Source organism: Harmonia axyridis, chromosome 3, assembly GCF_914767665.1.
Source record: "Harmonia axyridis chromosome 3, icHarAxyr1.1, whole genome shotgun sequence".
Lineage (NCBI taxonomy): Eukaryota > Metazoa > Arthropoda > Insecta > Coleoptera > Coccinellidae > Harmonia > Harmonia axyridis.
In genome coordinates this window covers 39,012,004-39,036,103 of record NC_059503.1, presented here as the reverse complement: position 1 = coordinate 39,036,103, position 24,100 = coordinate 39,012,004, and the positions used below count along the sequence as shown (strand labels likewise).

General features: G+C 33.0%; 6 protein-coding genes across 12 annotated transcripts; 2 read left to right on the top strand and 4 right to left on the bottom strand.

The window, feature by feature from the left end:
* Positions 1 to 5: 5 nt before the first annotated feature.
* Positions 6 to 502, bottom strand: LOC123674991 (ribosomal protein 63, mitochondrial). The gene is made up of 2 exons (XM_045610200.1): positions 275 to 502; positions 6 to 219 (listed from the first exon to the last, which is right to left on the bottom strand). The coding sequence occupies exons 1-2, from the start codon at positions 446 to 448 to the stop codon at positions 76 to 78; spliced, it is 318 nt and encodes a 105-aa protein (XP_045466156.1). The 5' UTR covers positions 449 to 502; the 3' UTR covers positions 6 to 75.
* Positions 503 to 1,174: 672 nt separating this feature from the next.
* Positions 1,175 to 3,882, top strand: LOC123674989 (required for meiotic nuclear division protein 1 homolog). Of its 3 annotated transcripts, XM_045610196.1 has the most exons (4): positions 1,586 to 1,726; positions 1,788 to 1,868; positions 1,923 to 2,289; positions 3,556 to 3,882. In XM_045610196.1, the coding sequence occupies exons 2-4, from the start codon at positions 1,843 to 1,845 to the stop codon at positions 3,763 to 3,765; spliced, it is 603 nt and encodes a 200-aa protein (XP_045466152.1). In that variant the 5' UTR covers positions 1,586 to 1,726; positions 1,788 to 1,842; the 3' UTR covers positions 3,766 to 3,882. The 3 variants fall into 3 exon arrangements, with proteins under 3 accessions (XP_045466151.1, XP_045466150.1, XP_045466152.1); XM_045610195.1 differs by having other exon boundaries at positions 1,175 to 1,868; positions 1,923 to 2,341; positions 3,556 to 3,678; XM_045610194.1 differs by having other exon boundaries at positions 1,179 to 1,868.
* LOC123674987 (vacuolar protein sorting-associated protein 33A) lies at positions 3,827 to 9,960 on the bottom strand. 3 transcript variants are annotated; one of them, XM_045610191.1, is made up of 9 exons: positions 9,820 to 9,949; positions 9,359 to 9,764; positions 8,858 to 9,299; positions 6,967 to 7,170; positions 6,741 to 6,917; positions 6,568 to 6,666; positions 6,355 to 6,511; positions 6,194 to 6,303; positions 3,827 to 4,088 (listed from the first exon to the last, which is right to left on the bottom strand). In XM_045610191.1, exons 2-9 carry the CDS (start codon positions 9,658 to 9,660, stop codon positions 3,972 to 3,974), a joined length of 1,608 nt encoding a protein of 535 aa, XP_045466147.1. In that variant the 5' UTR covers positions 9,661 to 9,764; positions 9,820 to 9,949; the 3' UTR covers positions 3,827 to 3,971. The 3 variants fall into 3 exon arrangements, with proteins under 3 accessions (XP_045466147.1, XP_045466146.1, XP_045466145.1); XM_045610190.1 differs by having other exon boundaries at positions 9,359 to 9,958; XM_045610189.1 differs by having other exon boundaries at positions 6,194 to 6,511; positions 9,359 to 9,960.
* A 2-nt stretch (positions 9,961 to 9,962) lies between these two features.
* LOC123674990 (SWI/SNF-related matrix-associated actin-dependent regulator of chromatin subfamily B member 1) lies at positions 9,963 to 13,874 on the top strand. 3 transcript variants are annotated; one of them, XM_045610197.1, is made up of 7 exons: positions 9,963 to 10,517; positions 10,572 to 10,762; positions 11,118 to 11,277; positions 11,337 to 11,484; positions 12,212 to 12,423; positions 12,490 to 12,805; positions 13,736 to 13,874. In XM_045610197.1, the coding sequence occupies exons 1-7, from the start codon at positions 10,437 to 10,439 to the stop codon at positions 13,771 to 13,773; spliced, it is 1,146 nt and encodes a 381-aa protein (XP_045466153.1). In that variant the 5' UTR covers positions 9,963 to 10,436; the 3' UTR covers positions 13,774 to 13,874. The 3 variants fall into 3 exon arrangements, with proteins under 3 accessions (XP_045466153.1, XP_045466154.1, XP_045466155.1); XM_045610198.1 differs by having other exon boundaries at positions 10,314 to 10,517; positions 12,490 to 12,848; XM_045610199.1 differs by lacking the exons at positions 9,963 to 10,517; positions 10,572 to 10,762 and adding an exon at positions 10,903 to 11,054.
* A 2,084-nt stretch (positions 13,875 to 15,958) lies between these two features.
* On the bottom strand, positions 15,959 to 21,285 carry LOC123674988 (tubulin beta-2 chain-like). Its single transcript, XM_045610193.1, has 2 exons — positions 21,128 to 21,285; positions 15,959 to 17,382 (listed from the first exon to the last, which is right to left on the bottom strand). Exons 1-2 carry the CDS (start codon positions 21,182 to 21,184, stop codon positions 16,105 to 16,107), a joined length of 1,335 nt encoding a protein of 444 aa, XP_045466149.1. The 5' UTR covers positions 21,185 to 21,285; the 3' UTR covers positions 15,959 to 16,104.
* A 1,126-nt stretch (positions 21,286 to 22,411) lies between these two features.
* Positions 22,412 to 24,083, bottom strand: LOC123674984 (tubulin beta-4A chain-like). Its single transcript, XM_045610185.1, has 2 exons — positions 23,919 to 24,083; positions 22,412 to 23,852 (listed from the first exon to the last, which is right to left on the bottom strand). Exons 1-2 carry the CDS (start codon positions 23,973 to 23,975, stop codon positions 22,572 to 22,574), a joined length of 1,338 nt encoding a protein of 445 aa, XP_045466141.1. The 5' UTR covers positions 23,976 to 24,083; the 3' UTR covers positions 22,412 to 22,571.
* Between the last annotated feature and the right edge of the window lie 17 nt (positions 24,084 to 24,100).

Genomic DNA, 24,100 nt, shown 5'->3' with positions numbered 1-24,100 from the left:
GAAAATTCAATTGACTAGTTTTAATCAACTATATGACATTCATGTTTTCTAAAACAAAAATCTCTAACAATAAATTCAATCCCAACATTCTTTATGCCTCAGATGTCCTAGCCTAGATTCAATTGTCACGTTATCTTTGAAATCTTTCTTCACCTTTATCAAACGTTGCATTCGAAGTTCATTTTTTTTAAGATCTAGAGCATGACCATTAGATTGTTCCTGGAATAAAAATAAGAATGAAATGAATATAAACTTAATGTGAGTTTATACTAACGAAAGTGAGGTAAGGATGTCTTAAATAGAACATATTTTCCTCTTCAATTGCTATTTGATTTTTTAGTTCTTGAAGATCTTTTATTGTTGGTGTCTTAATCAATTTCTGTTTTCCACGATATATGTGACCGTTAGGCATATAAGATCGTCGCATTAAAAATTGGAATAATTTCATTTTTCTGATCAGAAATTAGTTATTTTCAACACAATGTCACTAATCCTAACCAAATGTGGTTTAGGGTTATGTTATAAAACTAGTCTATGGTTATCATAGATATATGGTTAGTATTCTTCTTTCATTACATTAATACAATTGATTGTACCTGTACGGGACAATTTTTATTTAAATCCCATCTTCTTGATGTTCTCTCTTGAATATAGAAAAAAAATTACTAGGAAGGAACTTGACTTATATTTTAACAACCCACTTTGTATATGACAAACAGACTCTTCAAAATGCTTTGAACCAACTCGCAAGGAATCAATTATTTTCTTGCCGCACATCGAATTTTCCTTAGATCAACCTTCTCAATAATACCGCTTTTGCTAATTATTTCTAGTTTATAACTGTTATATTTGGGAAATTAATATAATGAGACGAGGTCCCTGTTGCATCCATAAAAGCAACAAAACAACTTTAGGTTTCGGGATTTTAGTCCAGTAATCACTAATCACAATTTTTAAATATATATCAAACACAAGCTGGAACTATGGAATAACACTTTCATAACTCACCGAACACAAAAAATATTAAAATGTAAGTGTAATATTAATGATTGTAGAAATACACTCTATCAAAGCTCTCGACCCTATGCATGAAATTACTGTTTCCCCCGATAGATGTCTTGAAAATGAACTAGAATCAAAATATTAGTGTTCTGTGGTCTAATATTCCGAATAGTTCAAATAGCTATTCTCTTCTCGTTCTCTTATTCAGTTGTGACTAATCAATGAGGTTCAAATAATTTCAATTTTCAAGAATATTTCCATGAGTTAAATTTGATGATTATGTCGTTCTTTTCACTGAAAACCCCAAGATGTCTTTATGCTGTGAAAATAAATTTCCTTTTTTCTACTTTCTCTCGTTTTCCACTTTTATCTAAAAAAAATAAAATAACAGGCTTGAAAACTTACAATTTTTCTACTACTTCTACCTCATTAGTCCAAGAATCAAAAGTGAAAGGCGTTCATGATAACATTTCATCATTACAATTGAAAAAAAGATTGATAAGGAAAAAGAAATTGGTAGACAATGAAAAAAAAGCGCCAGGTTTATTCAATGTATCAGCTTTTGCAACTGCAGAAGAATATGATCTAGAGCAATTGGTACGAGGATTAAAAAATCAAGATCTTTATGAACCAAAGTTCATAGAGAACAGTACCGATGTTGTTGTAGCTTCAGCAAAATATCAGCTAGAAGAGGAACCAAGGGACATATTCTTTTTTCGTGAAGGTAGTGTTGTCATGTGGAATGTAAATGATTTGGAAAGTAGTAATTTGTTATCATTTTTAAGACAATATGAAAATGACAGCTATTCTAATCAGCTAATTGAAGGAGAAAATGAGATAATGACTTATAAACATCAAGAAGGAAGGTAAGAATCAATGTTATGGAAAAACTCGTTCAACAATTAATTTTTCCATTTCAGTAAAGCCAGTGTGATAGAAAAAAATGGATATTTTGGATTGAATATAAATCCAGATTCAATTCTCCTTGACAAATATACGTTTTCAAATGCTCTGGCATTATCTGTAAAATTAGCAGTATGGGAAGTATCTCTTGAAAAGTACATTGATTCAATAGAGTATGTTACTGAAGATTTGAAAATGGGGAAGAGAATTAAAATGAGTAGAGAGCAAGTCCTGAGAAAGCATGGGGAATTATTTGCATTGAGACATTTGATAAATTTAAGTTCTGATCTTCTAGATACACCAGATTTCTATTGGGATAATGAACAATTAGAAAATTTGTATCTACAAGTCTGCAGCTATTTTGGTATAAGCAAAAGAACAAAGGTGATGAGGCGTTTATAAAATATATGAACCCTATATCAAGGAAGTCTAGAAAGTAAGGTTTCCTCTTCTCCTATAGGTAGTAGCATTGCCAGACCAAAGTCATTATTTTCCCAAATGTTGCCAGATATTTAATAGCAATCTCCAGAATTCTATTTTATTCTTTTGTGCAAATTGGCACCAAACAATCTTTTGCTGAACCAGATGATTGGTGAGAACAATATATTGAATTGGTGACAGTTCTGAAAGGCTATACTCCAAGCCAATCGATCCTAGCTAGGGAATCCAAATCCGCGGGTTAGAAATTATCAATCCCGTCCACAAGAATACAGAAATACTATGATACGATCCCTCTTCTAAATTCAAAGGCGATGGTTCACGTCTGGTTGCTAGATTAGATAAAGGTACTTTATCCTCACCAGCATAAGTGAAATGGTCTTCGGTTTGGGATTGTGTTTTGTCTTCTAAAGATGTCTCTATTTGCAGCCTTCTGCTTCCACATGATGTCATAAGGTGGCAGTTGTAGGTCTTTTAGATGTTTCGTTGTTTTTTTTATTCAAGTCAAATATGAAAATGTCATTTTGAACAGATTTTATATAATTGTTATTTTAAGTACTGTAATAGCCCTTAGGATGGAACAAATTTCTAATAGTCGATAGGATTTTCCTTTATTTGGAAAATGTCAGGTTTCTAATGATGGTGTTTATTCCATATAAAAATATTTAATTAGATGTTTCGGAGAGAATCTACTTTACTGAAGTTAGTGGAAATGACCAATTTGATAGTTTACAATATAAAAAATTAATTAAAATTGAGCCTTCAATTTCTTGTTGCTGAAATTGTTTTTTATTGTGGGTGATGCCATCTACAGGTCATTTCATTTTTAAAAGGGAAAATTTGTCTGTATGTATCTATATCACGTTTTATACTAGAAAAAATTGCATTTCTCACTTTTTTGTAAAAGAGATATTCTTAATTTGCAAGCAATTGCTTTTGTGATCTTGGTATTCGAAATAATCGATGTTGGTGATTTTGAATTCATTTTTTAATTTGACGTTATGGTAGATATCAGGTGTTATCCCAATAGTTTTTTCCTATCAAAGACATATAAAGAGGTTTAATTTTAATAACTGCAAAAACCTTATTTTCTAGATATTCTCAGTAATGCAATGCTTTAAAATTTATAAAATAATTTTGAAAAATTGTTCTTTCAATTTCTATCTTTTATTCATTAGGAAATGTTTCAAAATAAACTTGTTTTCATTGCAGGTCATGAACGAAAAAATAAACCACTGCGTGGAACTAATTGAATTGTTATCTACTCATTTGAGCAATAAGCACAGCACAAGATTGGAATGGATAGTAATTTTACTCATTTTAGTTGAGGTTATTTTTGAAATAATTCATTATCTGGATAGATTTGTAACTTCAGGAAGAAACAAATTTTCTCTAAGTCATATTGAATCGACACAAGTTTAAAATATTCAAGAGAAATGAAGACTTATTCATGATATCTTATATAATAACTTTAATATTGTTATTATTTTTCAAAACCTTTATTTGTTTTATACATATATTGATATAATCATGATTAAATGATTAAAATAAAACTTCTGATATACATTTATGTAAATAAAATATTATCTTGAAATATTCAACATCTTACCCTTTCTGAAAAACTTTGATCAATATGAGTCAATAATGGAGTTGATGAAAGTTGTGCCATTTATAAGTTTGGTGGTTCCTATTACAAACTCAGTGTTCGAATCTTCTAACTGTGACAAAAACCTTAGTGCAGATATCTGAAATAAATTTTTTTTTATATTGGTCTAAACATTATCTATGAGTTTTCATGCAGTTTCTTCTATGACTCATAATAAAATTTGATACTTGGTGATTGCAGTCTATATCAACATTTGATGGTGAATATGAGAATGAGTATACAAATATTCACATAAGGAAAAATTTCAATTTTACAAAAACCATTATTAGTATCTTAAATATGTTTATATATAGTTTTTATCTTGGCTGTTTAAACCTTTGTGAGACCTCTAAGAAGCTCCAAGCTTGTGCAAGTTAAGTGAGCAGGGTGACAGAAAAGTGCTGCCAATCCTTTACAAAACAGCTAATGATAAGACAGTACCGAATTCAGAAAATGCATTTGGAAATTGTATGGGTCTGACAGCCAACCAATAAAAAATATAACACATTATACATGATGTATAATCGAGAATTCACTATTAGAGAAACCAAATCGTGTTCCATCAGGGAACTTGTTTCCTTAGTAAAAACCATATTATTTCATTTTTAATTTAGTTATTCAATAGTATTCTCCTCTATATGATCTCCCAAGATCACAGGATTTATCTCCTAATGATTTTTTCTTAGGGGATATCTGAAAAAATTGGTTTATAGACATAATCTGGTTGAATTATAGTTAAAAATAATCCAACTCTTGCCAAAATATCCGCTTTGCCCAATTTTCTTGCAGATATGAGATTATTTTTTGTATAATAGATTAGATATTGTTTGTCATATTGGAAAACTTAATTTGAACTTCATAACCCTTTTTTAAAATTAGTTCTTATTTTCTCTCAGAATTTTTTTTTCTTGAATTTTATTTTCTTTCAAACCAGTTATGTCAACAAAAGGACCCAAGTACTAATTTTCAGAGAGGAAATTATGTATATCATTCATTGCTACAAATAAATCCTTCACATAAAATAGGGAATGTCGTAACATATGATATTTTATTTTGAACCATTATGGTCTCAACCCGCACAATGCACATTCGAAAGTTTCACCTCCTTTGATGACCTATGTGAGAGAACATTTTGTTTTAGTTAAACATTGGATTTTGCTGTTTGTCTGGATAGTCAAGTTTCTTATGCATTGAGTATCATTTCTTTCCGACGTAATTTCATAGATGTGGATAGCCACAAATCTTCATGGATGAGGAATAAAATCGATCCAAATTTATAGTAACGTTATACCAAATTTATTTAGAAATATGAGATTTGGTAATTCTTTTGCACAAGGTGGTGAACATCTATTTTATTAAATTTTGATTTTCTTGTTTTTAAGTTACATTTCAGTTTTTTATTTTCCAAATTAAAATGTTATGTTTTCGGGTTTTGATGAATTGATTAATTTTTTGAGCGCTATACCCAACTGAAATAATCGTTTTCAGATGAGAAATTATTACTGACATTTTTTATATCGAAGAAAATTGCCAAAATGAAACTTGGTAGGTAAATATTTTTTTTACTAATGAGACAAATGTAGGCCCACTATCTAAGATTTTTATAATGACCACCAACACTTGTGCCATAGCCTTCTACATTTAACTCTATAGCAGCTGTGCTTGTGCTTTATTCCTCTTTAACCCATGTGCAAGAGAGGTAGTGGGGCTAAATAAACTGTAGAGCCCTAAATAATTGATTACTTGTTGTACATTGTCATTTAAGCTTTGTGGTGTTCTATTTAATGGATTCAGTCCCTACTTGATGGAAAATCATATTGATTTGATAAAAATAAATATTAAAACTTTCAATTTTCACAGATTTATCATTAATTAGATAATTTTTTCTCCCTCTTAGTAGCTTTATGAAGAATTGGTTACATTTGCAAATGGTTTCTTTGAAATGTAAACAATTCTTACCAACCAAGCCTCTAAAAAAATTCTTGAATTAATAAAAAAATCTGCGGAAATAAACTGTTTATAAATATTTTTATCAAATTTATGGTGATTGACTGGCAAACCTGTGTATTCTCCAAACGAATTGTAAAACCTAGTTCTTGAAATTATTATTTATTTATTTAATTTTCCAAATCTGTATATAAGATTGCAATTGCCTCGAAAAAATGTATTGGGCCTAATTATATAAAATATAATTATTTAACTTACCTCAGCAAATGTACAACCTCCAATGAAGAAAACTAACACCACACTAGTGCCATCATTGGATTCTTTGTTTATATTATTAGGAATTGATGGTGACTCATCTATTGTTGGTCCTAAAATTGAATGAGTTAGAAATAGAAAGCCTAATCCCACATAATACACACCAGGTAAGAGACCCAAGACATCTTGGAGCTGTTTCCAACCCCCATGCTTAGTAACTTGTTCTGTAAGTCTTATACTGAGGGGTGCATATACACTATGGACGTAGCTTATGTCAGTAGGATTCATTTCAGAGGTATCTTCCATTGTTAACCTCAAGGTCTAAGATTGATAATTCAATTGAGAAAATATTTTCAGGAATATTATTTTACACCTACCTTCCTTAGTACCATATATTGTCTAGTACTAGCTTGCAATTTCAAAAGTCCTACTTTTTCTAGCTTGGTCACAGCAAGTAAAGCTTTCAGTCCATAAGTCTAGAAAAGAATGGAACTTGTTACACAGAAGACAGAAATTAATAATACATCGACCACATTTATGTATAACTAACCTGTACTAATTCTTTCTTATAATTTTCTAAAACTTTAGGTTTTAATCCTGAAGCAGTCAATGATTGGAGACAAATCATTCTTAAAACTTTCAATAAGGGCTTTTGCTTGCAGATAGAATCCTCAATAAAATAATTAGATTTGTCTACTTCAATGCAGTTCAAGAATTCCTGTTCAGTCTAAAAAAAAGAAACTAATTTCAAAGTAATTTTATTTTTTAATACTTACTTGAAGAACATCTAAAAACTCATAACTATCAGTAACTTCTTTAATGCACTCAGCTATAGCTGTATGATGAGCTAAAGCTTTCTTTTTATTCAGTAGTTGTGGTAATTTTTGTACATATAATTTCATCTCTTCCACTGACTTGTCTTGCATATTTTCCATTTGTACACTTATTGATTTGGCTTGCTGTGATAAATATGCCCCAACCTAAAAAAATTTTTTGTTGGTTTGTATATTCAATTGACTCAGTTATTACTTGTTCCAAATTCAATTAAATTAATATTAAATAAACTAAATAATAATGAATTTATTACAAATATGTTGTTTAATAGGTCGATCAGTTTTTTAATCATATGAATAAATTGGTTTTTGTGATATTTCCTATCCTTACAAAAAAAAATGAGGATGACACTGATGTGAATAAAGGAGCTTCTGAGAATTAGCATTTAAGCCTTCTTGGGGCCATAGAACTGCTAAAATAAGACGAAATCAACCCCAATAAATGGCCCTTAGCTAAAGTTGTTATCTTGGAAATGAAGGTTTGGTACAAGTGGAACTGCGGAAAAAAAACAGTACAAACGACCCAACACCAAAGTATGCAAATTACCCGATCGGGATGAAGACAATCCCTCAAGATCATCCTATAAGAAGAAAGAAAGGGAAGGCCCTCTACGTATATCAAGTTTACTCACGATGCTATTGATCTGTAGCAATCTTGAGGTAGGACAATAATATTGAGAACACAGTTTATTTTTTATATTTAGGAACTTGACACCTTACTATACCGACTTTGAGTAGCAGGTATTCTGGTCCAAAGTAAACAAGACGATAAACGCCGACCAGAGTTCCTGCACATCAAGGGCCCTCCGGAGTATGTTTAATTCATATTAAACATATTGGAATATTTGGTAGAAATTCCATCGCAAATCTCTTTAAGGACATTTCAGCAAATTCCAGGTGAATGACAATGACGGAACTCTATCTTCAAGTAACCACTAGGTGAACAGCCCAGGATGAAACGCTGAGTTAGCATATCAGAAATTATATATACTGTACTGATTTCCGCAATGTCATTCATTCATATCATAATGCTTGTGTTGTACACAATGAAATATATTCAAACACCATCACGTGCTTCACTCCGATTATAGTGGATTTACGACCCTCTGCAATCCAGTATCTTCCTGAATTCAGAAGCCTTACAAACTACTGAATTCTGTACTGCTATTTCTAAGGATTTACAACCCATTGAAGAAAGCAGAAACGTCTTTTGGGAACTCAATCTCAAAAGATACAATTATAGAGTGATCTGCTCAGGGACCAGCACCCAAAAAGTAAATTAGAGATAATTGTGTGCTACTTAAATTATCCTTATTATTATATCTGATATCCATCCTTGCTGGTCAAGTGACTATGGAAATATTATACAAGTAGCATGGGATGAGATACCTCAAGAGTAAATCGATCATCTCAATAATAGTAGGCCCAGACTTGTTTCTGAGTACATAAGACATCGTGGAAGCCCAACATATTATTAATTTTTCACATTTTTTCAACGGTTTTTCTAGAGATAGAGAAGAGGGGAGGTCCAGAAGTGAATTTTGAGAGGTTGATAAAGATGAAGATAAAAGGTTGACATCTTAAAATATTACACCAAGTTATTCAGATGAATTGTTCAGTGACTAAAAAAAAATTCCATACATGCGTTTTTTATTTGCAGGACTAAGCATCTGGACGCACCCTATATTGTTGGAATTCAAAGTTCTATCAATCAACAAAGAAGTTATTTTTCAATTGAACTAAATAGTTCCTTATTCAATCTAGACTGTGCCCATTATCAATGTTTTCTATTCGTTAATAATTAGATAATAAAGGGATTGAAGTAATTACTTACAGCATTAAAATTTTTATCTCTAATATCTGCAAATAACATCTCACCAGAATTCAAAATAATTTGTTTCTTATCTTCCGAAAGTGTATTTGAATTTTTTTCTTCATTAGAGAGAAAATTGTGAATAGGAAAATTTGCTGTAGAGTTGTTTATTCCAAATATTTCATCAATTAATCCTTCATAAGTTAATTGAGTCGCTAATGGTGTTATTAGATCAATTGAACGATCTATCAGAAATATTTTATCAATACAAGATTTTTGGTTAGCTTTTAATGTATCAGAATTATGTTGCTCCCTTTGCAAACGAACAACCAAGTCCCAAACTTGTTTTGCTGCAGCTCCTTTTCCCCAAACCCTAGGAATAGGACCATACAGTTTTTGAAGAAAAACAATAGCTTGGGCTGTTTGGTATAAATATGTTGGGTCATTTTCCAAAGTATATTCCCTAAAATGCAAAATATGTAGTTTTCTTACCGCAAAATACATCAATAGGGTTAAATTTACCTGAATACTTCAGGAATTTCCATAGAAACTAAATCTGAATCAAAAGGGAACAACTCACACACAAATTCTTCAATTAACATTACATTACCTAAAACTCCACTATGTTTCAGTCTTTCTAAACATAATAAACTTTTCTTTGGTACGAAAAATAAATGATACTGCTTTTTTTGGCCACTTTTTGTTCTACAATCTGCATGTACATTTTGACTGATATAATCCATCAGTTCTAGCTTTGGTCTGGTAATGAATATAACATGAGATACATCATTTTCAGGAAGTGGTAAGGATCGAAGGGGAAACATTTTGATTACTTGATGTTCACTTAAAATAGAATATTGGGCTACTAATCCTACAGGTCCTGCTAGACTGGAGTCCCAAACGATAGCTTTTGTACCAGGGCATTTTTCTAGTAAATTGATCAAATTATTTCTTGCAGTGGTTTGGATCAATGAAATGTCCACCTTACGTCCCTGCAAATGCGAAGCCATATTCTGCAACACGAAAATAACACTTTTTCAAAAATACCGAAAAAACTTGTTTATTTATTGATTCACGACATTGTCAAACTCAAGCGTCAGTCGTCAATTCATGCTTTTCTCAGCAGAGAAAATATCCACAGAGTGCAGGTCATAAAATCAAAAATTATTTTTTCTTTGTAATATACCTCTAACTAAGACCTAATAATACGATACGATATTATCAATATTACCATTTGTCAACTTGCGAATGGCAATTTATACATCCAGGGTAATAGAGAAACAATTTCCTGGCAAATATTATTGTTGTGTCAAAAGAATAGTTCACATTTCTCATTTCCCAGCTCTTTATCCCTTTTTTTTCAGTTTTATTCGAAAGTAAGTAGTTTTAGATCCTTTCATATTGAGATTTCCTAAGTAACTATTTGATTGATGTGGTAGGTAATCTGTGATTATTCATTCGTCTCTGTGATTATTGATTAGTTTACTTTTTTCTGTGAATTCTGCTTGCCAATCAACAAATAAAGCCTGAATCAACTTTTTTGATGATGGGAATAAAATCAGATATCTTATAATATCATTTAATCATATAAAAAATAAGCATGGCTTTGAGAACATATGGAGATAAACCCGCCAGTTTTCAACTGGAAGAAAATGGGGAATATTATTGTGTTGGATCTGAGGTATGTTGTCGGTGTTTTCTCCAAATAATAATAATGAAAGTTTTCATTTTACAGGTCGGTAATTATCTGAGATTATTCAGGGGTTCTCTTTACAAGAAATACCCTGGTATGTACAGAAGATGTTTGACAAATGAAGAAAGAAAGAGGTTAATAGACTTGGGATTAAGCCAACATGTTTTAGCGAGTAGTGTATCTTTATTAAGAGCTACTGAAGTCGAAGATATTATCGAAGGAAATGATGAAAAGTAGGTTGATTTTTAATTTTCGTAATTAATTCCAATAAGACCTAATGCATCAAATATGATGAAATTTTCCAGATTTAAAATTTGGGGTGCAGATTACCAATCCGAAGTAAAAAATTACTTGTTGAGTCTTGTTTTTTCACAGCCTTGAATTTTTTAGATGGCCATGGAAAGCAAAAATTCAAACATTTGTTTTATCTATTTGAAATTGTTGAATGTTTGGTATTCAATAAGTAATGGCTAAATATTGTAGTAGTTGTAATTTTAATGTTTATTCTTTCAGAAGTACTTCCAGGTTGTTCGATTTATCATAATTCTTTGATAGATTATAATGGTATCTTTTTGTTTTTTTTTTCAGATATAAGGCAGTATCTGTACATACCTCTGATCCTCCTCTTCCAAGGGAAGGAAAATCAAAGAAGAACATGCAGTGGGTTCCTTCTTTACCAAACTCAAGTCACTTAGATGCAGTACCTCAAGCTACTCCTATAAATAGAAATCGTGTTGCTTTGAAAAAGGTTGAACTTGAATAGAATATCTTGATTGGTATAGTTTTATTGCTAATTTTTTTTTATAGGTGAGGACTTTCCCTTTATGTTTTGATGACACTGATCCACAGATTAATATGGAAAATGCAACTCTAAATGAGGTATTAGTACCGATTAGATTAGATATGGAAATAGAGGGGCAGAAATTAAGAGATACTTTCACTTGGAATAAGAATGGTAATATAATGTTTTATATATATACAGTATGATCTTGCTAATCTGGCACCATTAAAAACCAGAGGGTGCCGGATTATTGAAATGTTCAGATTACTGGATTATCAAGAAAAAATTATAATAAAAAAATAAAGCATTGTTATGAGTAGTCATAAAATCTAAAATCTGTATTATTGAAATTCTGTTTATTTGTTTGAATTAATTTGTTTCAACGGATAAATAGCCATAATATGGCTGAGGATAAGCAACTGGCACAAAAGTTGATATGTCATTTGAAAGCACATTAAATTAAGTATTTTTGCTGAGAATAAAAACATGCCCATAATTTTTCAATGATTAAACCATTGAAATAATATGACTCATTTTGTTCACTTTAGAATCTTGATATTCATATCCTTACCACGCCTGCAATATGAATTTTTTGGCACATGGAACTTCTTACCTTGTAGGAAATTTTATGCCGTTTCAGATATGTGGTCAAATTTTATGTTGTTATAAGGATAACTGAAATATAATTGAATTTATGGCAAAACTTGAAATATCATGTGAAATCAAGAAATGTTAAATTGAACAATAACTATCAACATTTTGACCCTGTGTTATATGACATTTTTCATTGCAAATAACTTGTACGATCATTCCTTGAAGTTTGACACTTATTAAAGTAGACATCCTGTTTATGTTAATATTTATGTTTATGTTTTTCTATAATAATGATGTTATGCCTTAGAGAGCCTTATAACTCCAGAACAATTTGCTGAAGTATTATGTGATGATCTTGATCTGAATCCATTGGTTTTTGTACCTGCTATCGCTCAAGCTATCCGCCAACAATTAGATGCTTTCCCAGCAGAACCACCAACAATTTTAGAAGAGAGTACAGATCAAAGAGTCATTGTGAAATTGAATATACATGTAGGAAATACATCTTTGGTTGATCAGGTAATATCTTGATCCACATATGTTTTTCATATAAATTATCTTCAATTATTATTTCAATTTTTTTAGGTTGAATGGGATATGGCTGAAAAACAGAATAATCCAGAGGAATTCGCCCTAAAACTTTGTGCTGAACTCGGTCTTGGGGGTGAGTTTGTTACAGCCATTGCTTATTCAATTAGAGGTCAATTAAGTTGGCATCAAAGAACTTATGCTTTTGCTGAGGCACCTTTACCAACAGTTGAAGTACCATTCAGACCTCCCAGTGAAAGTGATCAATGGGCGCCTTTCTTGGAGACACTTACAGATGCTGAAATGGAGAAGAAGATAAGAGATCAAGACAGAAACACAAGAAGGATTAGACGGTTGGCGAATACCACACCTGGTAAATTTTCATTTTGAATTTTAGTGCATGAAAGTAGACGAAGGTAAATAATTATTGTTAAGACATGGTTATCACATAAATCATGGCAACAGATTTATTTCTTCTTTTTGGATTATTGATAACTCTTCATTGAGGTGTCTAAAATTTTGAGCTGAATACTGATAAGGATATGAATTATTTCTATTACATTAAGAAGATGTATTTGGTTCTATTTGCATTGCAAAACAACTGTAGAATAATTTGATGAGGGATCGGTAATAGTATTTTACTAATTTATAACTTATTTTAATTAGGCAAGTTGTTAAGAGGGAATACCTCCACGTGACTGCTCAGTTCAAAACGAAATTAAAGATGTTTTCTCTAACAACCACCGATTTTTATGGGGTTTTCACATAGTTTCTTAAACAATAATCTACATTGTAGAACGATAATATTTTTAATTTGCCAAAAAAAATTTTGGTAACCTTTCGTTTTTCGCAAAAGAATTGATATGTTCAATGTACAAAGCACTGATATGTTTTGAAAATATTAAAAACATTATAAAAAAGGTGAGACCATAATTTTTTGAGAAGAATATTTGACCGTTGTACAGTGCTGCCCTCTACGTATATGCTTTGTAAAGAGAAAGAAGATAAACTGAATATATAATTCCTTACACGGTACAAAGTTTGGTCATTGCAGAAGCGCCAGAGGGCAATGAATGGGTAACTGTTATATATTATTTCATCAAATTATGATAGAAGACTGGTGTTGCTGAAAATTACGCTTCACCTTTTTTTTTTTCGAGTTATTACAATATTTTAGACATTTCAATCTCGTTTTCAAAAACAAAGAAATTGAAATTTTGGATTACAGCCATTATTTTTGTGTTTCATTATCTTATTCTAGATGAAAAGAAAGGTCTGAATCTGAGTATATTTCTTTTTTCAGCAAAATCTGGAAGAGTGTCTGTGAAACCACATGCATGATGCTCTTGGAATTACATATTTACAAATTTTATTATTTTTAATTTAAATTTAGTTTATGAATATATATTACTCTGTATGTAAAATAAAAAATTAAATAATAATTTTGATTTGAATATGATACATATCAAGCCCTGGAATTTTGGTCTAAAATTCTGACTTATAACTCAGAACTTAAAATTTGTACTTATAACTGTAACTCAGAATTTTAAAATTCTAGGATACAATTAAGAATTATAGAGTTTGCGTGTTTTTCATGGATGGCTTCCTTGTCAAAATTTTTAATGTTCTGAAGCTTTGAAACATTGAAATAATTTCTCATATACTCCGGAAAATAAGAATTAGGCATATTTCACAAGATTTGAAACTAATATTCAGCTATAATAGCCTGTAAAGGCGCAGAGGAGGGACAATGGTAAAAAATGATAAATGAAATGACAATATTTTGATCTAAAATTACTTCTTGATGGCTGCCAAAAACTTTTCCTGGTGGTGTATTGGCATTATTTACTATGCTGCAATACACGCATGCTGTACGCGGTAAAGAAAGATTGAACCAATGCTCTCTCTACCCAGACATATCTTACCACGACTAAGCACAGGCAAGTGTTCAGACTTAGTAACTGTTGTATTATTGATACGCTGTCATTCTTGAGACATTGTTTATCGCGTTGTAGTCTCAAACATGTTCAAATTTGCTTTCTTTTGCAATTCTAGTTCATAAAAATAACAATGCATTTGAAAAAAAGAGAACTACATTTTCTGTGGATGCGTACTTTTCGAGTTATAAGCAAAATACTGAGAAAAAGTCGAAAATTTCGCGGTTTCTAGTGTCCCAAATCGGAAGCCCAATCCAAGAACATCGCAAACTGTGATACCTGTTATGCAGGACCCCAACAGATGTTGAAATAATTTCCAGCTTTTAAGCAAATTTTAGGCGCTAGAGCACTAATTTGCCTAGGGTACTTGGATTTTCTGAGGGTCTGATGATGTGATCAGCTTGAAATTCTGCACGAAGCTTGAAAGTATTATTACCCAAGGTCGTAACTCCATTGATTATTCTGTCGTTATTCTTCATGAATTTTATGCGGTTCATGCTCATTTACTTTGGCTCATCAAAATAAAATTTTGCATGAAGCTCGAAATTTGTATTTCACATCTAAATGCAACATTTAATTTGCATCAAATTTGTACCTTTGAAATTATTAGGAAAACCAAATTTTGAATGGCCACATTTATGGAATCTTTAGTCAAATTGTCCAATAACGAAATTAACCGCTACATTTAGGATCCAAACCAAATCTGAAAATTTTAAGTTATTAGGTCTTTCCATTCGTTTTAACGTACGGCCGGACGGACAGATTTGAATTTGAGGACGGATTCATCAGGGAGCGATTTCGAAATATAGGCATCTGACATCTTGACGAAATGATAGAGCTATCTGTTCAGAAAACAAGAGCTTTACCAGTAAAGGAATTTTCCCTCATAATTTAGGTAAATTCATTTGAAACGATAAGGCCAAAATATTTATGCACAAGTTCCTGACAAGGAAAATAAACAGCTTCTACACTTTCTCCAATCAGCATTCTCTAAAAATTTACACCAACTTTATAAATAGGTGAAATAGGTGTGAAATTTGAATTCCCGTTTTCTCTATATGTTTTTGTTGGAATTTTGAGGTTAGCTGTATTTGAGACTTTATTATTTTGTAACTATTAACAAAGACTAATAATCTGTGCTATTAACTTGTAACTTATCTGCTCACTGTATCTACTGTAGGTTAATTGTTGGTTTTTGATTGTTTATCGGTTTATTTTTAAAAACAACGTATTGTCCCTTCAATATGTACATGTGTTATGCGTTTTAAAAGTTTTGATTATTTTTATACTGATCTGTTTTGGTGGTGCATGCTACTTCTGTTTGTAGTTTTTGGTCCCTAATTTTTTCTTGTATGTTTTTTAGCCTAAAGAAGTGACCATAATGTTCGAAACTGTAGCAATATAAATTTTTAAAAAGGAATCGGTTGTTTCCCTATAATCCAATAGATTTCATTTACCTACCTAATCTCTAAAACATTAAAACTGATGTTAACAAGCAATCGGAGAAAAATGTTTGAAAAACCACTTTTTACTCAAAATGACCAAAAAGTGAGTTATATGGGGAATTCAAATAGCAGTCGCGAAAAAAATTGAATTTGAAAAATTTATTGAATGCAAAAATGCACAACTTAAAAGTAAAATAAATCTAAAACAAATAAGGAATATATGAAATTAAAATAGCAACGGTCAAAAAAACTTTTTTGCCATATTGACTTTTCACTTAAAATAGGTTAATCTACTCTTCTTCCTCCTCATCTTCTTCTCCGTACTCACCCTCGTCAGTTGTAGCTTCTTGGTACTGTTGATATTCAGTAATGAGGTCATTCATATTAGATTCAGCTTCCGTAAATTCTATTTCATCCATTCCTTCAGCGGTGTACCAATGTAAAAAAGCTTTCCTTCTGAACATCATGGTAAATTGTAGAGATATCCTTTTAAACAGTTCCTGAATGGCTGTGGTGTTTCCTAAGAATGTGGCCGAGAGTTTCAGTCCTCTCGGGGGTATATCACACACCGCTATTTTCACATTATGTGGTATCCAATCTACAAAGTAACTGTTATTTTTGATCTGTATATTCACCATTTGTTCGTTGATTTCTTTCATTGATACCCTGCCTCTGAATATAGTGGCGGCGGTTAGATATCTTCCATGCCTGGGATCACAACCTGCCATCATGTTCTTTGCATCGAACATTTGTTGGGTCAGGTCTGGTACAGATAATGCTCTATAATGCTGACTTCCACGAGATGTCAATGGCGCGAAACCGCACATGAAGAAATGAAGTCTAGGAAAAGGAACAGTGTTAACAGCCAGTTTCCTCAAATCAGCGTTCAATTGTCCTGGAAACCTAAAGCAAGTTGTGACCCCGGCCATTGCGACAGAAACTAGATGGTTTAGGTCGCCGAGGGTCGGCTGTGAAAGCCTCAAGGTTCTAAAACATATATCGTATAAAGCTTCGTTGTCAATACAAAAAGTTTCATCGGAACTTTCAATGAGCTGGTTGATAGACAGGGTTGTGTTGTAAGGTTCTACCATTGTATCTGAGACTACAGCCGACGGGCATACGGAATACGTGTATATCATCCTGTCGGGGTATTCCTCGCGTATTTTAGATGCTATCAGTGTGCCCAAGCCTGATCCTGTACCACCCCCTAGCGAGTGAGTCAATTGGAAACCTTGCAACATGTCGCAACCTTCGCTCTCTTTGCGGACTACGTCCAGAATTGTGTCTACGATTTCTGCTCCGTTGGTGTAGTGACCTTTGGCCCAGTTGTTTCCGGCACCCCCTGCACCCCAAATGAAGTTGTCCGGACGGTAGAGTTGCCCATAGGGACTTGCACGTACGACGTCGAGGTTCATGGTGTCCAGGTCTATCAGAACGCATCTGGGGACGTAGTTGCCTCCTGAAGCTTCGTTGTAATATACATTGATACGTTCCAGTTGAAGATCGCTGTTGCCGTGGTAATTACCGCAAGGATCGACTCCGTGTTCGTCTGATATAACCTCCCAAAACTGTGGAAGAAGACAACATTTATTATGAGTATTCTTTCATACCAATTATGAGTTGATTGATGTAACTAGTATATGGTCCAGGGAAACTAAACTATAGGCTACGTTCAGATGGTTCGTAGTGGTGATTTTATACGAGGAGCTTGAAATTTTGAGGAGTATTAAAGTCAACTTCTCAGTATATAAATTAAAAGTATTTTTTTCTCGTGTAAAAGTCATTGAATCAAAATTAACAACAAACGAACTGGGTGAAATCCAGCCGAGTTATTGGAAAGTATCCTAGCTAATAGTATGCCAGAAGGGACTAGCCGCTATAGATTCCCTCAGATCTCTTTTGAGCAATAGTTTCATGCTGACTTCGACTATATTCATTTGATCTTCGGTAGGGAAGGGATAAATGTCAGAAGAAAATTTCTTCTGACATTTATTCATTCGAAATTCATGTTGAAATGATAAAAATAAAATTATTTCGGAAATTTATATCAAGATTACAATATGTATTTTTATATACATATAAATTCATTTATTAATTGTTTTGTTGAAAGGAATATTTATCGTTTCCGAATGAAGGTACTGAAGGTAGAGGGAAACCTTTTATTCATTTTTGGGCTGAAAAATTTTTGTTTTCCGAAATCTGAATTTCTGCTCACAAAACACAATTTACACTATTCTGACAATTTTGGTTTTGTCTGTCAGTCCGTGTGACTGCAATTTATTCATAATGAATATTTCAGTGAATTGCTGTATAGTAAGAAAACTAGTCACCGTATTACTTATGTGGTGACTCTGTGCTTGCCAAGGGATGGCATGGTGGGCTTTACATCATTCTCTAAAACGTCGCAGCTGGGCATATAAACCCACCGCTCTTCGGCACAGTCACCACAAGACAGTGGGTGTAGATTGAAAGTCTCGGAACGCGAAAACAGTCGAAAGACGAAATTTAGACTATTATTGAAAATCAAAACAAATTACATATGAACAATTGTAGAAGAACGGAAACTCGAGACATGAGGCATATGGTATAAGTTCCGGCCATGTTATCAAAAAAACAAACGATCAAAGAGGCAGAGTCAACATACTTCTATATGGGGATATATGAGAAGATGTATTTGGTAGAGATCACTGAGTGCCCAACTGATGATTCCATCATCAGTGATCTCGGGATGAAATGAAACACCGTAATACTCGGAGAGAGGGCGCACCTTCGAAATAGGCTCGAGAACATCTCGCCAAACCTTTAACCACCATAAATTCTACATTTATAATATAATTCCTCATTATACCACGTTCTATACGGATTTGATTTGGTCAGCTTTTGTATGGTTCTTCAGATTGATTCTTGGGTGGTTCCATAAAAAATTGATAATAGTGGTATGTTTGCCAGCTAGAGGAAATATTGAGAATTATACGAGAATATGTAGGGATATGTACCGGGTTTTTCACCATAATTTGACCGCCAAACATATGTTATATATTCGAAATTAGGGAAGAAAAAGCTAGTCAAATATAGAAAAATATACAGGGTGTTCTATTTGAAAAAATGAAGTTGCAATCAATATATTGCCCACTCTGTATATATTTCGTTTTGTGAAATCATTTGAAAAAACACTAGCCAATTTCATGAAACTTTTGTAGAAAACATTTTTTGTACCTCTTTTCGTAACAAAGTTAAAGGGGGGGTCAAATTATGGTGAAAAACCCGGTACATCCCCTTCATATATCCGTGAGCTTGAACGATATACAGGGTGTTTCACGAATGATTGTACAGGCTTTCAAGGCAGATATGGGACATTTCGGTGAGTCTGAATCAGTGTTCGAAATATGTCCAAGCGATATTCGTTTAAGAGATACAGGCTGCTTTATGTATTTTATCAAAAACTTTCAATTGGCATAAATTTTGAACGCCTGCATGGATCTTCATGAAAGTTTGAGGGAATGAGTATAGGCCAATGCCTAATATTTGCACCTGATGACTTGTCTATAGCGCAGGTCCGGACTGAGAAAACTATATTCTTTATTCCACATCTTGTAAAACACCCTGTACATCGAATTTTCAAAAAGTGAAATTTTCCTCCGAATCTACAATGGATACTCTCTCAAACAAGCTCATTTGAATTAATGGCACACTTCGCATCAATATTTTATGAGCTATTGAATATCTGGAATTTTCGTTTCATAGTAAACGCGGACCTGTGTTTTTCTGAATAATGCGTTAATTCATATTGAATTAATTTAATTTCTGAGTAAAATGCCTTAAGGCAGCATTTCTAACCTGTGGGAAGCCCCCTAAGGGGATGCTAGCACAGGGCCGTCGCTAGTCAAATTGTCGCCCTAGGCAGAGACCCAATTTGCTGCCATAACAAAAGCTAACTCTGCAGAATGCAAAAATTTAATATTAAAATACAAGTCGGCACCCTTGCAGGTTTTGGGTTTTATACAAAGCAAAGGAGTGGTGAATTTGTATTCAGAGATTTAGTGTGGAAAACTCCATACTTTTTTCATAAAAAGTATTTTAGAAAAAAAAAAAACGTATTTTTAGTGTAATGATTTCTTATGGATTCAATTGAATCGATTTAATGATTTAAGAAACGTGGAATGTGATAAATAAACGTGCTCAACTGAATTCTAATGAATAAATGATAAAATATATGGATTGAATTCAGGTTGCAGATTCTTTTACTGAGTTTCGACTTCAAAAAACGTTCGAACATTTCGTTTTTTTTTCTACAATATGATTAAATAAAACATATCGGATGAACCATTATTTTGATTCGAATAGATGTTGCAGACATGCTTGATGCGAAGATGTTTAAGATCAGAGCATTTTACTCTGAATTCAACCCATTTCAAAATCTAAGTTGGAAAACGTAATTTAAAATAATCGCCTTATTGGATCATATATTCTTCCACACAGGCTGAATGGAGTTACATATTCACATATTTAACATTTTTAATCGAGCATTTGCTAGGGCTCTTGGATGATGGAAGCAATATTCCAAGAGGAAATTTTCGAGAACAAAACACATACGAAAATTGATGGGGGAAGGGGTATAAATAAATTTATTTGCGAAATATTAAAAATTAAATATTAACTCGGTCACGCAGGTAGCTATAGCCATAGTATTCTCTATTCTATGCTATAACAGCTTACGTGGTGACGTTGGTTGTTGCCTTGTAGTCGATATAGGATCTGCTAATTGAAACCACAAATGAATGGCTCGTTAATGTGGTTGACTTGACTCTGTTTGTTTTTTCCCACCAAGTGTTGCTCACCCTAACACTTTTTTACCGTACTGATGAGTGCAGAAAGCCCGAAACACGTGTCCACGGTTAGCGCTTCTATTTGAGGGATATATCTTTGAATATTATATTTGCTTTTGAACAATTACCCTGACTATTCCTTCTATATATTTTAATTAATTATATTCAGCCAATAGATAAAAACAATGAAAATTTCCTTGAAAATGAACTGAAGACCGTTTTCAACAAGAAAAATCAAACTGAATTACAACACTCATTGGGTGGGTAATTTTAAATCAGTTGTTTATTTGAATTTTTTAAATCGTTTCAAGCATGCTACGATTGAAATCCAACCACATAATTTTAAAAGTGTAGGTTAAATAACTAAATTTAGTTCGAAATACTTCAATTATTTCCCATATTTTGAAGTAATGAAATTTGAAATAGAATTAGATATATCGCTTCAATACTCAATTCAAGATAATGAAAAATTAAGAATATGACTCACTTTTGCTCCTATAGCATTTCCACATTGTCCAGCTTGAAGGTGGACAATTTCCCGCATTTTTACAATTATGTTTTGGTTAAAATGATGGTGTATGTTTGATTCTTTTTTTGATCTCAGACTTTCTCAATTTTTTTTAGGGCGTTTCCATGAAAACCAGGGCACACTTCAATAGTAGGTATTTGAGGATAGAACGAGATGCCTAATTGTAGTTTCACTACTAATAGCAGTTAAGAAAGTTACATGGAAATTGTAATTGAACTGAGTCACTAGCTAACAGAAGCTCTCACTGTCTTTGAATCCCTAAAAACTTACTGGTAACAAAATTTTGCTTAGACCAGTATTTACTGAAATATTAGCTTTCCTTTCTATATTCTTCTTGAATTTTCTATGGTTCTGATAAAGTAATAAACACGAAAAATTGCATGAAGCTTGTAATTGTTGTGTTATATTACCCTTAGAGTAATAAATATTTTCGTTACTCTGAGATATCACCAAGTAAAATCCCAACTCGGTCAAATCTGTTCTTACTGAAATATTGAGTACTTTTTTAGATATTCTTTTGAATTTTCTCTGGTTCTAATCAACATGATAATTCGCAAGAAGTTTGAAATGATCATTTTATATATAAATACGAAATTTCATTTCTATTGAATTCATCATTTCAAAATTATTAGGAAAATAAAATTTCGAACCATTAGTCGAATTTTGCCCTGTAGCGAACTTATGCTAGATCTGAACCTACCCTGAAAATTTATAAGTTTCTAGGTTTTTCCGCTTGAGTGTTAGATTCGTGCTTATGAACGATCGGAATTGATGTACGGGCCGAATTGAATTTGATCACGGGTTTCTCATTACTGAGTCGAATATTACCGTTTTGGATCATTCACGGCTCAATATTTGAAAAATACAGACATTGTAATGAAATTATACATCGCCCTGTTCAGGGAACGAGCGCTCAAAAAATGAAGATTTAACCTTCTAGGGGTCATCTCGGCTTTTAGATTTATGAATAATCGACAACTGGGTGAGCAGACATTGCAGGTTTTACCGAATTTTTTGATAAGTTTGCTTAACTGTTTTATGCAGGAACTTTTTTTTTGTTAATACACTATTGGCACCTTATGTGAAATTATGAGGAAATAAAGGAATATATAGTAATTTCAAGTCTATGGTGGATTCGAAAATAAACTAAATTGGAATGAAAGTTTTGTGACTCTCTTCAGTTTCGAATATACTTCGAAATTAGCATCAAACAAGAAGGGATTCATTATAATCAAAATTAAGTTCATAATAAACACTTTATTGAAAATTTTATCTATAAAATATCGGAAAATCAATCAAGAACGAATTGATTCAGCAAACATAACCAAAGAAATACAGAAACTGAACAATTTCTTAGAACTTTGGTACGTTCAACTTTAAGCTTATTGGAGTGCAAACATTCTCATTCTTCCTCTTCCTCTTCTCCCCCTTCACCATATTCTCCATCATCAGCAGTCGCTTCTTGGTATTGCTGATATTCCGTAATCAGGTCATTGAGGTTAGATTCTGCCTCGGTGAATTCCATTTCATCCATACCCTCTGCAGTGTACCAATGTAAGAAGGCTTTTCTTCTAAACATGGAAGTAAATTGCTTGGATAACCTTCGAAATAATTCCTGGATCGCAGTTGTATTGCCCATGAAAGTAGCAGATATTTTCAGACCTCTTGGAGGTATATCACAAACAGCAGTCTTCACGTTGTGGGGTATCCACTCCACAAAGTAGCTGCTGTTCTTATTTTGAATGTTAATCATCTGTTCATCGATTTCTTTCATGGACATACGTCCTCGAAATACTGTTGCAACGGTGAGGTATCTTCCATGTCTTGGATCACAACCTACCATCATATTCTTCGCATCAAACATTTGTTGGGTTAAATCAGGAACAGTCAATGCGCGATAGTGTTGACTTCCTCTGGAGGTTAAAGGTACAAAGCCGCACATGAAGAAATGAAGCCTTGGGAAAGGAACAGTGTTAACCGCAAGTTTCCTTAGATCAGCGTTCAGTTGACCAGGGAATCTGAAACAAGTGGTTACCCCAGACATTGCAACTGAAACAAGGTGATTCAAATCTCCGTAAGTTGGCATGGTAAGTCTCAGAGTCCTGAAACAGATATCGTACAAGGCTTCATTGTCGATGCAAACAGTTTCATCCGCATTCTCTATAAGTTGGTTGATAGATAGCACAGCATTGTAAGGTTCTACCAATGTTACAGATACCTTTGGCGATGGGCAAATAGAGTAGGTGTATATCATTCTATCTGGATACTCCTCCCTCACTTTATTCATAATCAAGGTACCCATACCAGAGCCTGTACCACCGCCAAGGGAATGCGTTAGTTGAAAGCCCTGAAGGCAATCACAACCTTCACATTCTTTCCTTATGATATCCATAACTGCATCCACGATCTCTGCGCCATTGGTGTAGTGTCCTTTAGCCCAATTATTTCCTGCTCCGCCGATGGACCAGATGAAATTGTCAGGTCTGAAAAGTTGCCCGAAAGGTCCGGATCGCACAGCATCTAAATTCATTGGTTCCAGATCTACCAGAACACACCTAGGGACGAAATTTCCACCAGTAGCTTCATTGTAGTAGACATTGATTCGTTCGAGTTGCAGATCGCTATTTCCATGGTAGTTTCCGCATGGGTCTATTCCGTGTTCATCGGAAATCACTTCCCAGAACTGAAAAATAGTTCGAAAGATATAAATTGCGCTCTTCGTAAAATAAAAAAAATAATTTTTTCTTACTTTAGCTCCCACTTGGTTCCCGCATTGTCCTGCTTGGATGTGAACTATTTCCCTCATTTTCTGTTATTATAGCTTTTTATACAGGTAGATACCAGTTATAGCAGAACTGAACACCGTTCGAACAAATTCGTTTTGGCTTTTTGTTTCTCATGTAACCATGTGAACAAATTTTTTTTTCCAGG